The sequence below is a fragment of the Helianthus annuus genome, chromosome 16 (assembly GCF_002127325.2).
Source record: "Helianthus annuus cultivar XRQ/B chromosome 16, HanXRQr2.0-SUNRISE, whole genome shotgun sequence".
Classification (NCBI taxonomy): domain Eukaryota; kingdom Viridiplantae; phylum Streptophyta; class Magnoliopsida; order Asterales; family Asteraceae; genus Helianthus; species Helianthus annuus.
In genome coordinates, this window is record NC_035448.2 from 35,202,450 (window position 1) to 35,216,205 (window position 13,756).

Consider the following 13,756-nt stretch of genomic DNA (forward strand, 5'->3'; position numbering starts at 1 on the left):
CAAACCTTTAACACTCAACCTTTCACTCTCATCACAAATTCTTTTGTGGAAGACCAAAGAAGTTTTCAAGAAATGTTAGGCTTTGGTTTAAACCCGAACCAATCTACCAACATCCCACTCTACCAAAGCTATGGGTTACCTAATCAACCTGGTACCATGCCTTCCCTGTTCCAACAATTCGGGTTCATGACTCAACCCGATGATGCCTCCACCTGATTCCATGCCGATACCCGGGGAACCGGTTATCCGTTCTATGGGTTACCTCCACAAATCGAGACAACTTCAACCCCAATGTCCAACTAGCGCTCGTGTTCAATGCCCCGGACATTCAATCGTCTGGTACATCTACACCAACTTTGTCTTCTAGCCAAAAAAAAATAAAGGGAAAAAGTGGTTGATTCGAAGCAGAATAAAAAAAAGTTGTTATTTATAAGTGGTCGGTTGAGGAAGAAGCTCTTACATGAGCTTATCTTCATGTGTCAAGCTGCGCCGTAGTTGGAAAAAATCAAAAGAGAACCGGCTACTCGATGTATCCATATATATTTTTGTGAAGAAATAAATAAAAAGTATAACCGAACAAAGGATAACTTGAAGTCGCATTAGCATTATATGATCACTCCCACAAATCTTTTTTGCGGAATTTACAACCGCAATATAAAATAGCCATATCGGTTACTCCGATGAGATGGTCTATAAACCGGGCCAAAACAAAGTTTGAATTTGAACAAAATATTCGTTTCAACTACGAGCATGTTTTTCACGTGGTGAAAAATGAACTGAAATGGCATTCACCACTGCCAATGATATCAAAAAGGACAAAAACATCCGAGTCAGGAACGTATACATTGTCTGCTTTCGATGCGGTTGACATGGACGACAATGATATCATGTCCTTGATTTGGAATTTCAATTTCAACCTCGATGATAATGATACCCTGAACGACGTTGAAGAGTTGTCTTGTCCAGTGGGGCAAAAGAAGGCTAAAGAGGCCAGGCGAAGGCGAAGAGGGGACGAAAACAAAAGGAGACGTCAACTCCTGAAGAAGACGACCTGGTCAAGCTTCAGATGCGACAATACATGGGAAAGAAAGAGGAATTGATGGATGGGCTCAAGGGTCAACTTGACCAATTTTTTACGACTCAAGACTACACCATCCTCTTTATGGACTGCTCGGACATTGACTTTGTTCGACTTCAAATTCACGAACAAGTTTGTGAGGGAATTAAGAAAAAAACATGGATGAGCTTAAATTCGTTTTTATTATTTGTATGTTTTTAATTTTTAAGTTTAAGTTTTTTTTATTTGTAAGTTTTTATTTTAGGTTTTAAGTGTGTTTTTTTATTTAAATTATTGTAAGTGGGTTTTTTTATTTAATAGATTATCTAGTTTTTAGTTTTACTTTTCCAGATATTTTATATACTTTAATAAAATCATTAAGTAAATAAATTAAAAACAGATTACAGAAATTATAAATAGTTTAAATAAAAGAAAAATTAGGTGATTATGTGGATAATGAGGTGGAGGTTTGGAGTAATTTAGTGTTGGAGGAAAAAGTGAGGTTTGGAATGGTTGTGGTTTCGAATAATGTGGCATGCTAACTATACAAGTCTGGATTTTGGACCAGTCGAGCGTTGCAGAAGCTCTTATTGTATGTATACAAATTATATATGTGTGAAGACATCTATTTGATCAATTGTATTTGTATGAATAGACAATAGACGTTCTCTCTCCCGCTTTAGGGCATCATGATCATCTCCATTTCATCAATTCCATAATCAAAGACCAAAAAGTATTCCATAACCATTTAACATTAACATTGTCATTGTGATGGTTTATAGCATACAAGTACCAATTCTATTCTATTATATTCTATTCTAGCGTAAAGTTATCCCGTCTTTTAATCTTAGGAAGCAAACACAACAACAAAGACTGGATTCGATAACAATGAGTGCATTCGCAGAGATGATGATGATGTCGGAAAATGGATGTAACTTTAGTTGATGTGGATTTCGGTTGCGGTTACTAGGAAACTTATCAAGCTAAAATCCCATCATAGGTCAAAATATAATCGAAAACAAAAAATAGGTTATCTAATTCTAATTATTACCACTCATATTGTTCTTGATGATTGCTAGTTGAAATTGTAGGTATTGATGGGAATATATATAACCACTTATTACCCTCAGTTTTCGGTTCTTTTAGGGAGTACAATCATTGTACAGTTTCATAACGAACCATGTTTTCAACTTGTACTAAGTGGATCAAAAATTGTACCATGCACCCAATTAGTTCATAGGCGTGCAACCCACGAGTGGATTTCCCCCCAAATGACAATCTCAACATCCAAAGGAATGATTGCATATTTGAGAATCATCATTTTTTAAGGAAAATAAATTGCAATTACGTTTTCATATAAAAAAACTATAAATATATATATATACACACACGTGTCTAACAAACATATAGTGACATTTTAATATAGCTTTCACTTTAAGGCTGCTCGGAGTCGTCCCGACTCCCCGGCAAATTTCTAGTTTCCCCGATGTGTGGCAAAACTGGGGGAACGGTATTCCTGTTTTCCCGGGACGATTTTCCCCAGCTAACTCTCCCCCCCTTCACTCGTTTTTCTTCTTTGCACCTCTCTCAATCGGTGACTACTCCCCGGATTTCGGTGATTTCCCCTTACACCTCATCACCTTTCCACCTCCGCATCATCCCCGAATTTCCCCTTCCCCAATCCACTCCGAGCAGCCTAAACAGAAAATCGCATTAACACTTATGTAGTGCACTTAGGAGAGAGAATAACGATTATACAATTACATTAGGATTAAAACAATAACTACATATGTTTTGTAGAATTCCAACGGTTATTCTTTTAAAGTTGGCTTTGTATCGAGTGATCATATGTAGACGAGTGTTCATTTGGAACCTATATGTCAAGTAGTGTAAGACATATAACGATCATCCAATTACATTACAGATAAAACAATAAATATAGATGGTTTTTTTCAATTCTAACTGTCATTCTTTTAAAATTGGTTATGTATTGAGTGATCATACGTATATAGTGAGGCGGGTGTTCATTTCAAAATCTATATGTCAAGAACTGTAAGATATATAACGATCATACAATTACATTACAGATAAAACAATAAGTAAAGAAGTTTTTTTTTCAATTCTAACAGTCATTCTTTTAAAATTGGTTCTGTATTGAGTGATACGTAGATAGTGAGGCGGGTGTTCATTTCAGAACCTATATGTCGAGAACCGTAAAAAAAAAATACTTATTAAAAGTGCCCAAAATAATGGCATTTGTAACATCACAACAAACATTCACATGGTAGGTTGATGACTGCAAAAATAGCACTAAATATTTGTCTTTTAGGGCCAACTGCCTCCTAAAACACCAGTCCAATACTCCTTTATTTACATTTCCAACCAATGCATAGAAAAACCCAAAACAGGAAAACATTAACTTATCACATAAAGCCAAACAAACATCAATACAAGTCAACAAAATTAAATCTTTAACTTCAATCATTTTCCTCCCTAAATTGTTCCCATTTCAACTACTAAATCTACCACCATTGACAAAATGTGTGTGAATCTACCACCACCGGGCTTGTTGGTCGGCTAACCAAAGTCCATGACGGCGTCTCATGGTTCGAACCCAATGGTCTGTCGGTCAGTGAATTTGGGTGATCAACTACTACTGCGTTTGTAATGTCGATTGATAAATTTTTCTGCATAAGACGGGTATTTCTGTCGAATGTAAGCTCGAATGCACTTCTGGTAGGAAAAATCAATCCATACACCATCCGTTCGAACAACAAACAGACATCTTGAATTTCTGAAACTGTGGATGTCGGTCAACCTTCAAGATTAAAAAAAGTAACAACTAAAATAAATATCTAAAAATCAATAACCAAGTCAAGATATTCTATCGGGGTCTACACGACAAATGTTGTGGGCCAATAACGCCTCAAGATGTCCGAAGACAGACTTTTAAGTAAATTAGACAGGTGACTACTTGATGTCAATTTAATCAACAGATTTATTTGGTGTTATTGGTGACCATAGTTATCAAATGCGCTAGGCGCACTCTAGGCGCATAGGCCCCGCCTGTCGCCTAGGCGAGAAGCGCAAAAAAAGCGCGGGCCTGAGGAAAAAAAAAGCGCAAGCAAAAAAAACATAAAAAAATAATATCATGTATTGAAAAAAAAAAAACACTCTTCAAATTCCAAAAGTATTCGAATACCATAATCCTTATAATAAAACCAAAATCATCATGAATCCTCATAATGTCGAAAAATATACTGCAAATCCTCATAAGGTCGAAAAATAATTGTAGTATTGTATGTTTTGCCAGCCAAAAAAATGAACGTTTGTTTACAACATTGTATATAACAATATATTTTTACAGAAGATATGATATCTCTCAACTTTTTTAAAATTCAAATTTGATTGAGATATAATTTCCAAAAAAATAGATAATCTGTAACTATAATCTAGTATATATAAGATAAGATTTCAAAAAAAAAAAAAAAAAAAAAGTCACGTGGCTTTTTTTACCTAGGAGGGAGAAGCGCAGGTAGGTCGACTCGCCCAAAAATATCGCCTAGGCGGGAAGAGCGAGCGCTTTTGATAACTATGTTGGTGACACCAATAAAGAATGTCATTGCAAATGTATAAACAATAAAATAGTTATAAAATGTCAAGGTGGGGTGGTTAACCATTAGAAGACCGGTTCTTTACCCTTTTTTTTTGAACGTCCAACATAAAAATCGCCGGGTACTCCGTACGCGGCACCCATTGGCCGAAAGGTAGCCCGCGGCGGCCCAACCTGCACGCACGGAGCCCCTAGCCCACCATACCACCAGTTCCGGGGAAAACCCGACCCTGTACCCGCCCGAGGGCATGACAATGCAAAGCCGGTAAAACCCGGGTGGATCAGGAATCGAACTCGAGACCATTCGGTCAGGAGTCTTTTCCCTCATTTCCATAACCACTGAAGCTATAAGCCTAGGGTTGACCGGTTCTTTACTAGATGTGGACTTAAGCATTGTAAAAGTTAGTTATTTGATGGTTGATGTTTTTCTCTTTTTCGTTAGCATATGCCTTAAGAGTTAAGGCATAGTTAGTTGTCAATGTATATATAAAGTTAAAGCCACTTAAGTGCCATCTAAAAAGTCAAATCTAAAAGTCAAAAGTGGATTAAATTATGTGATTAGAGGTAATACTTGGTGACTTAACTATTAATATCCACCTAAGAGAAGAAAAGAGATGCAATGAATGAGTTGGCATCTATGATTATATAAAACTTTGTTGGTATTATGAATAATAAGTCAAACCAAAATATGCACTTGAGTATAAACTATTTGGTAATATTGTGTGCGACGATGATTATAAAAAAAAAGTTACCATGATAGAATCAATGCCACAACCAATTTTGTCTTCGGAGTGAGGATGATAAGCAAGAAGCTTATCTACTACCATTTTCTGGTCGGTTGATGTAAGTTGCTCTCCATCCATATACCTGGCAGCAGGAAAAGAAAATTAATTAGTGAATATGATTATTCGGAAATAATGCATACAAGTTGCTTAAAGGATTTACTTTGGGTAAGGTTATTTACTTTGGGTAAGGTTATTGTACAAATGGTCTTAACAGGGACGGAACTAGTGTTATAAGATGGGTAGCACGGGCTACGGCTCAACCCCGTATTTGTAGTGTATTCTTTTCCGATTTTATACAAAGGATACCTTAAACAAATACGAGGATACCCCAAAAATATAAAACTTGATATTATTAAAATCCAATTTTTTATAAGCCCAAACCATTTACAACCCAAAACTTGTAGAATAATCAAGCCCAAATGATAAAGTAAGCCCAAATTAAATATAATATAATTGAAAGGAGGCCCCATTAGTAATTGACAAAGCTTAGCCCAAGACCCAGAACAATAAAATAAACCTTTTGATTATGAGCGGCAATTGGAAAGTGGAAACCAGACATCGAACTCGAATGATAATATTCAAGCAAATGATGGCATTGATGCAAGTTTGAATGCTACGAATGATAATATGCAAGAAAATGTTGATATTGGTCCAAGTAATCCTACAACTTCAATTCCTACAAAACGAGGTATTATCGATTTGAATGATCTTCCTTCGGATCTTATGATAGGCCACATATTGCTAGTTATCACCCTAATCAAATAGATGACATAAGAAGGGCATATCTTGTTAAAAGGGCTTTTCAACCGCGTAGTCATGCATTTGTTTTACTTTATTTATTATCGTTTTTTATTATTGTATGATTGCACGGTAAAAAATATTTAGGATACCCCTAAATTAATGGGCTAGCTCCGCCACTGGGTCTTAACATACTAAACGTCAGAAGTGAAGTGAGTTTTTTCAACTAAACATCATGCTTAAGTAGATGGAGAAAAAAAGTTTCAAAAAATAAAAAATTCCTTCACTTCTCATGATTAGTATGTGACCCATTTGTATTTTGTATTTGATCTTTACCCAATATAATAATTAGGGCTGGCAATAGGTAACATGTAGGTAACCTGCTAAGACACGATAACAGAAAAGTATACCATGTGATTTTTTACGTTTTTAAAAATAATCAAAATTTGAATGTTAGGATCCATTATTTCCCATTCAATCAAGATATAATAAGTTGAGGATGATAAAAACAGAACAACAAACTTTCAATTGATCGAGCTAATTGTTACATGCACGTTCATCGGCTTATATAACCCTATACGTGAAACGTCGTGACTTTTCTAAACTATCGGGTTTAGACATACATAACTCTTGACTTCTAAATATTACATAATGACCCACTAACCTATGGTTTAGGATTAACAATTAAGGCTAACACATACCCAGTATAAATCCCACTCATAGCAGATCTATTGGTAAGGTCTAGGAAGAGTGTGACGGAGGCAAACCTTACCTCTGTTGGGATGTAGAGGCTGCTCCCGCTGGGGCCCACAGCTCCGAAAACCCTTTTTAATTCCACGTCAATGTTAGAGAGCATAGAGTCTCATAAACCATACAAAATTTTATGTAGCTAAAAGCACTATTTGAAATAAAACTAAACCAAAAATTAAGGAATATGAATATCCACTTTGTCGCAGAGCCAAGACCCGTATTGAAAGTATTGTGCAATGAACCAGTATTGTTAAAAATGATTGGAGATTTGGGTTGATTACTTAACGGAAGAACCAGCATTGTTTAGAATGGTTGGAGATTTGGGCCATAGTTATTAAAGGCGCTAGGCACACTGAAGGCGCATAGGTGTAAAAAAAAGTGAGGGCCTGAGGAGAAGCACACTTAAAAAAAGTAGAAATATATTTAAATAATACTATTCTTCAAATAAATTAAACAAAACCTATAATATTTAATATCATCTAATTAGCACCAAAGTTATAAAATAGTGAAGATTTAAATTCCAAAACATGAAAATTCTAAAGTTTTAAAAGTTCTAACTGGATCATAAATCTGCATGAAAGTTGCTTCAATCGGTATTATGGAAGCTTATATTGCAGAGAAAATTAATAACTTTGCATTAAACAATAAAAATTAATAAATCGGCTTTGGTGCACCTTGAGGACTGAAGCGAGCACCTAGGAACTAGAAGCGCAATTAACGGGCCTCGCATGGAAAATGCGCCTACGCGCATGAAGCATGGATTAATAACTACGATTTGGGATTTTTATAGTTAGATAACTACCTGAAGAAACACGGAATCATCGCCAAGATGATTGGAACCGCTTTCTCTGAGAGGATGGAGAATCACACCATGTTCTTCCTCTTGAACCTAGATCTGCAACGGAGAAGAGAGGAAAGTGGGGATGTAAAGATGGCCGGTAGGGGAAGAATCCCCTATTTCCAGCTACAAAAAGTGTGGCGGCTCCATATCTTGTGCCCTAATAATGAGGTTTACACCTCTTTATAAAGGAGACATGGGCCTCCCCTAACCTCAATGGGCCAGGCCCAGTTAGAGGTTATCTCTACAAGTCCCCAACCCATTGTACCATAAACTACATCGCGATGGGCCTTGCTTTGGGTTAGTAAACAACAATAATATACATTACAATAAAATGCAATAAGTAATAGAAATGTCCGGTCATTCGGGTCGGGTCCAATACCATACCCCATCATGTCCCCCAGTCTAGTGATGTTCTCGCGTGCAAGCGTGAGACGAGTACTAGACTTGTTAGGAGTGCTCGGAAGTGAAGATTGAGTTTTAGGTTTACCTGTCGCCCGGGTGTGGGAAAGTTGTTGGCCACGCTTGTTGCGTCCGTCTTTAGCTGTGAGTAGAGATAATGGAATAGTGAATAGCATACAACTATTCATCATGGGAATTGGTTGGGTAGAGTCTGGCGCGCATTGATCGGCTGCAGGTTAATGTCATTTGTACTGGTACGCTTTCATAAGCTTATCAATTGCGCGTATGCGGATAGGTCCCGGGCCTGGAACGCATTGATCGGCTGCAGGTTACTGTCATTTGTACTGGTGCACTTTCATGAGCTTACCACGATTGCGCGTATGTAGAGGAGCATGCGCCAGTCGGCGCATGTGTGTTCGCTCGTATGTATGGGAAAATGCACCTGCCGGCGACTTACGTGCTCGTATGTAGAGAAGCATGCGCCAGCCGGCGCATATGTGCTCGCTCGTATGTAGGGGAGCATGCCTCTGCCGGCAACTTACGTGCTCGTATGTAGAGGAGCATGCGCCAGCCGGCGCATGTGTGCTCGCTCGTATGTAGAGAAGCATTCGCCAGCCGACGCATGTGTTGCTCGCTCGTATATAGAGGAGCATGCGTCTGCCGGCGACTTATGTGCTCGTATGTAGAGGAGCAAGCGCCAGCCGGCGACTTACGTGCTCGTATGTAGAGGAGCATGCGCCAGCCGACGCAAGTGTGCTCACTAGTATGTAGAGTAGCATGCGCCTGCCGGCGACTTACGTGCTCGTATGTAGAGGAGCATGCGCCAGCCGGCGCATGTGTGCTCGCTCATATGTAAAGGAGCATGCGCGTATGGCAACTTACGTGTTCATATGTGATGGCGCTTTATCGGCTTTCATCGGTGTGCGTGAGGATCACTCGATGCGTTTTACCGATTGAATGTATTGACAGTCCTACAAATAAGTTTACAAGGTAAGTCGTAATAAAGAGTGATATATGGAAAACGTTGTACCGAAACGCTGTCCTTAGGAGGTGCTCGTTCCATACATCCATACTCCGTAATATGTGAAAGCAATTTTGACCCTCCCAATGGTGTTGCACAATGCGGATATGAGTTTATTGCTGCTAAATAGATGTTAGTAGCATTGAAATAGAATAATAATAAGCAATGATACGAGTACGTCTAGGAAACATCACATGGTTGTTAATCGCTAAAACAATAAACTATTAACCATGTCGTTGAATTGATTCGATTCGCTTGAACTTGGCCATTTTAGTTATTTGGAGGCATTATATAGTAATTACACCTTATTAAATAATTAAAGTGCGGATAAGATCCACATGCTAAATAATCACCTAAATAATCTTATGTGACCTTTCATTTGAATGAGAAATGAAATGCTTCACGGCTAAATATTGATAGCGAGTAGTTTCTACAGTAATGTTGGAATATGTATATAAGAAAGCAATTAAATGACAGGAAGGTCAAAATCATTAAGGGTATGTTTGGCATGGAGCTTTTAGGAGCTTCTAGCTTTAAGATTTTAAGAAAAAACACCTACTCAATAAAAAACCTTGTTTGGTTGAAGGAGCTTCAAGGTTTTAGGTTAGGAGCTTGAAGCTTTTGGTTGAATGCTCCTACTAGTAGCGTTTAGAAGGAGCTACAAGTTTTAGGGGAAAAATGATTATTTTAACCTCTAAAGATAATGAACTTTTTAATGCATAAGCTTTTTAAATTTTTAGTTATGTCCATTTTGGTTATTTTATACATTTTATTAAAAGCTCCAGCTACTCTGCCAAACACCAAATATATCTAAAAAGCTACAGCTACTAGCTTCCAGCCACCAGCTACTTTTGCCAAACATACCCTAAATGGTATGAGAGACACAGGACGGCCCCCGAGAACTCATGGGCCATCGGAGGCCCAGTTCGAGTTATAGAAATAGGCCCCCAAAAATTAAACTTATAAATAATAAAAATCAATAAGAAAACGATGATTATTATAACAATAAACACAAAAATACCATTGTAACAAAATGATATATTTTAAATAGTTACACAAATCGTGCGACTCTCCTAGCATTTTCTTAAGCAAAATTGTTATCAACTTTTCATAAATTATAATCTCTAATATCTCGTTCTCAATAGCTATCAACACCAACCCATTAAGTTTTTCTTGGGACATTGTCAATCGTTGGTAGGACTTCAATAGCCATAGTTATCGATAGCGAAAATAGCGTTCGCTATCGCGCGCTTCGTAGCAAAGCGCCCTTGTCTCGCAATCTGTTAAGTAGCGACTCCATAGCGAGATTATAGCGGATTCCGACGACGAATTCTGACTGGAAACCTGCAATTTCTGCCGGAAACTTACTGGAAACTAGGAAGAAGAAGAGCGGCCGCACGACTCGTGTACCTATTTAAAACATATCATTTTGCTACAATGGTATTTTTTTGTTTATTGTTATAAGTTATAACAATCATCGTTTTCTTATTGATTTTTTTATATGTAAGTTCAATTTTTTGGGGGATATTTTTATAACTCAAACAAGGCCCTCGATGGCCCATGAGTTCTCGGCGACGGCCCTACCACCATCAAGTGATTCATGCCGATGGTGCTAAGGTTGCATGGTTGGGTAAGGTCAAACAATATCCTCAATACATTATGAGTTCTCGGCGACAGCCCTACCACTATCAAGTGCAATGTGTTGTCATTGTAGTCGACTCCTCATAACATAACACACTAAATTACAGGGAACCCCACTAAAGCAAATAGAAATGCATGACAGAGAGAACTGATATCCAAGGAATATAGGAAGGAGTCGTATCATTTTTGCATTATATGCTTGGTTCAAAAAAAAAGCGTGAGGTACTTTTTGACTGACATTTAGGTCCCAAAATCCAAGATGCGCATCACGTACGTTGAGCATTGATTTATGTACACGTACAACCAAGTAAGCCTTGTTTACAACCAGAAGTTGCGTCTCTCTCACTTTTTTTTGCGTATCAACCTTTTCATCAAGTAACCCTTTCGTAATTTCCTCATCTCTAGGTTGTTTTTAGTTTTTACACGTTATCCTCCTAGAGACCCTACCCGAAAATACATGAGGCGCAGCCCCAAGCCCCTCATGAATTTTCCAAAGGCCATTGAAAAAACCAAGTTCAAAAGCTCCGTGGGGCATGGAGGTAGGGATAAGTGTGCCTAGACACCCTACTTACTACTATAACTCTATAAGGCAACTCTAGTCATATCATATCAACCTTCATGCTTTCTTGATCTTACCCCTATCTCCTAATACATTTTTTTAACGTCCCAACAAAGCCCGATCACCCGAGTAAACCCAATGGCAAAAGGCCACCCACGCTCGTGAACGTAGATAGCGCTCGTAACACGGCTTGCCACCATTCCGGAGGAAACACACCGCCTCAAGACCCACATTGATAAAAGCCCCGGCTCAACCCAAAGCAATTATACTCTGGGCCGAGACTCGAACCCATGACAGGGGCGGATCTAAGGTGAGGCGAGGAGTAGCCCGTGACACCCCTCAACTTTCTTGGCGGAGTGCAATTTTTTCTTTATATCTTTGTTCTGTTTATTGGGGATACCCCTAATTAAATGTTAGGATACCCCTGAGTGTAGATGAAGATAAAATAAAACGAAAACTTCCGGTTGGAAAAAAAAAATCCTGGTCGACAAAAAGTTGCAGAGCTCCTTGTAAAGAATGGAGAAGATGAAGTGCTTTACTAAAAAATGAAAAGGATAAAATTATATTGATATATGAGCATTGGGAATGAAAAAACAAAAGTCTGCAGGTCAGAAGTTCATTTAGTCAAATTTTGATTTATATTAAACCATTTACTTTGGTTAATTCATCCTATAAATTACTTATTTGTTTTTATTTATTTTTTTTTACTTTGTTTATCTAATATTTACCTGTACAAAAGCTTCCTTATAAATGATATGCACCTACCTTTTCACAATTTATACTTGGTGGTTCTTTTTTAAGCAACAAAAATATTAAAAGTTAAATTAATACAGAAAGAAGCATTAAAATAGTTGTTTTAAAATATATAATTTACTAAATTATTATTTTTTGTTTAAATGTAAATAAATATTATATAAACATGAAGAAAATATGAATGTTTTATCTATAAAATTTTTAATTTACATTTAAAGTTTTATAAAAAAATTATTAACATTCTCTCGTGTGTGGTACACCCATTAAAAAAATAATGATAACTAAAATAAGCTTTAGAATGTAAAAATAAAATTATATTTGGAACATACAATTAAATTGTTTTTATTGTCTCACTATTAGAGAGTGACACAGAATAATAAAGTACGGATTAAGAAAGGTTGATTAACAATTTTGATTTTTAAAAATAGTTTCACCACACATGTATCTACACCTACTTTAATACGCAATTTCAATTATATTTTATCTCAAAAATATAATATTATAATTTCAAAATCTTATTACTAATAGTTTCACCACACACAACTCTCGAATTCTTATGGATGACGTTAAGTAAAAGAAAACTCTAAGGGCCCATTTTTAAGCCGCACAAGGCCCCTAAGGGGCCGCTGGATTCTCATGGACGAGCCTGGGTAAAAAAAATTGGGATATCCCTGAATTTTTCTTCTAGTTCCGCCACTGACCCATGACCTCCACTTTGAAAGCTCGCGGCAGCCAATACACCACCAATCCCCTAATACATAAACACCATCCCCTACTCTCTAAATAAAAAGAATTATCGCACAATCCAACAATGTTAAAAACACCCCATATATGTAACAAACTTACACACTTCATCTTAATCTAGAATCATAAAATCCAAAACTTGACAGGTTCAAGACACTAAGAGTTAAAGTAACAAATTATCCCCAAATTAGAGCCATTCAAAATAGGTTAAAAAAGAAGAATACAGAAAATAAGAAAAAAACAGAACCTGTCGGAGTGGAGGATATGTTTGATTTGGAGAGTTGTGGGGTCAATATCCATAAAGATTTCGGCTTCTTTATCCTTCCATTTGCAATAATCAGGATCATTCTCCCATCTGGGGTCCTTTGGCGGATGCCGTTTTGCGTTTAATAGGGAGGTTTTGTTGTCATCGTGTGAAGGTGTCTTTCTGATCGGCCGAGGAGACTCCGCAGCTGTGGAGGTGTGGCAGGGTCGCCGTACAAGTGAACAGACGGCGGTTGTGTGGAGGTGGTGCCGGAGATGAAGGGTGGCTCTGGCTAGTAGCAGCGGTGGTGTCATAGTCGCATCTGTTTTCAGGGTTTTAAGGGGGGTGTTTGTGCTAGCTTTTATTTTTTTCATTTATGCTTATACTAGGATTTTGACCCGCCGCGCGTTGCGGCGGCGTCGAAAGTTAAAGTAACTCGTAGGGCTGTAAACGAACCGAACGAACACGAACGAGACCTTGTTCGTGTTCGTTCGTTAAGGAAATAAATGTGTTTACGAACGGTTCATGAACACTTACCGAACGAGATTTTATGTTCGTGTTCGTTCATTAAGGAAATGGGTGTGTTCACGAACGGTTCACGAACACAAATA

At 37.6% G+C, this 13,756-nt stretch overlaps 1 protein-coding gene across 9 annotated transcripts; it reads right to left on the reverse strand.

Annotated features, from left to right (window-relative positions):
- Nucleotides 1-3,354: 3,354 nt before the first annotated feature.
- On the reverse strand, nucleotides 3,355-13,491 carry LOC110915324 (DNA-directed RNA polymerase V subunit 1). 9 transcript variants are annotated; one of them, XR_002578877.2, is made up of 5 exons: nucleotides 13,149-13,477; nucleotides 7,746-9,323; nucleotides 6,966-7,017; nucleotides 5,423-5,537; nucleotides 3,355-3,875 (listed from the first exon to the last, which is right to left on the reverse strand). XR_002578877.2 is itself a non-coding variant. In XM_022160002.2 (4 exons), exons 1-4 carry the CDS (start codon nucleotides 13,457-13,459, stop codon nucleotides 3,804-3,806), a joined length of 555 nt encoding a protein of 184 aa, XP_022015694.1. In that variant the 5' UTR covers nucleotides 13,460-13,491; the 3' UTR covers nucleotides 3,355-3,803. The 9 variants fall into 9 exon arrangements, 2 of the variants coding, with proteins under 2 accessions (XP_022015694.1, XP_022015695.1); XR_004883765.1 differs by lacking the exon at nucleotides 7,746-9,323 and adding an exon at nucleotides 5,973-6,131 and having other exon boundaries at nucleotides 13,149-13,280; XR_004883763.1 differs by lacking the exon at nucleotides 13,149-13,477 and having other exon boundaries at nucleotides 7,746-8,487; nucleotides 9,066-9,207.
- Between the last annotated feature and the right edge of the window lie 265 nt (nucleotides 13,492-13,756).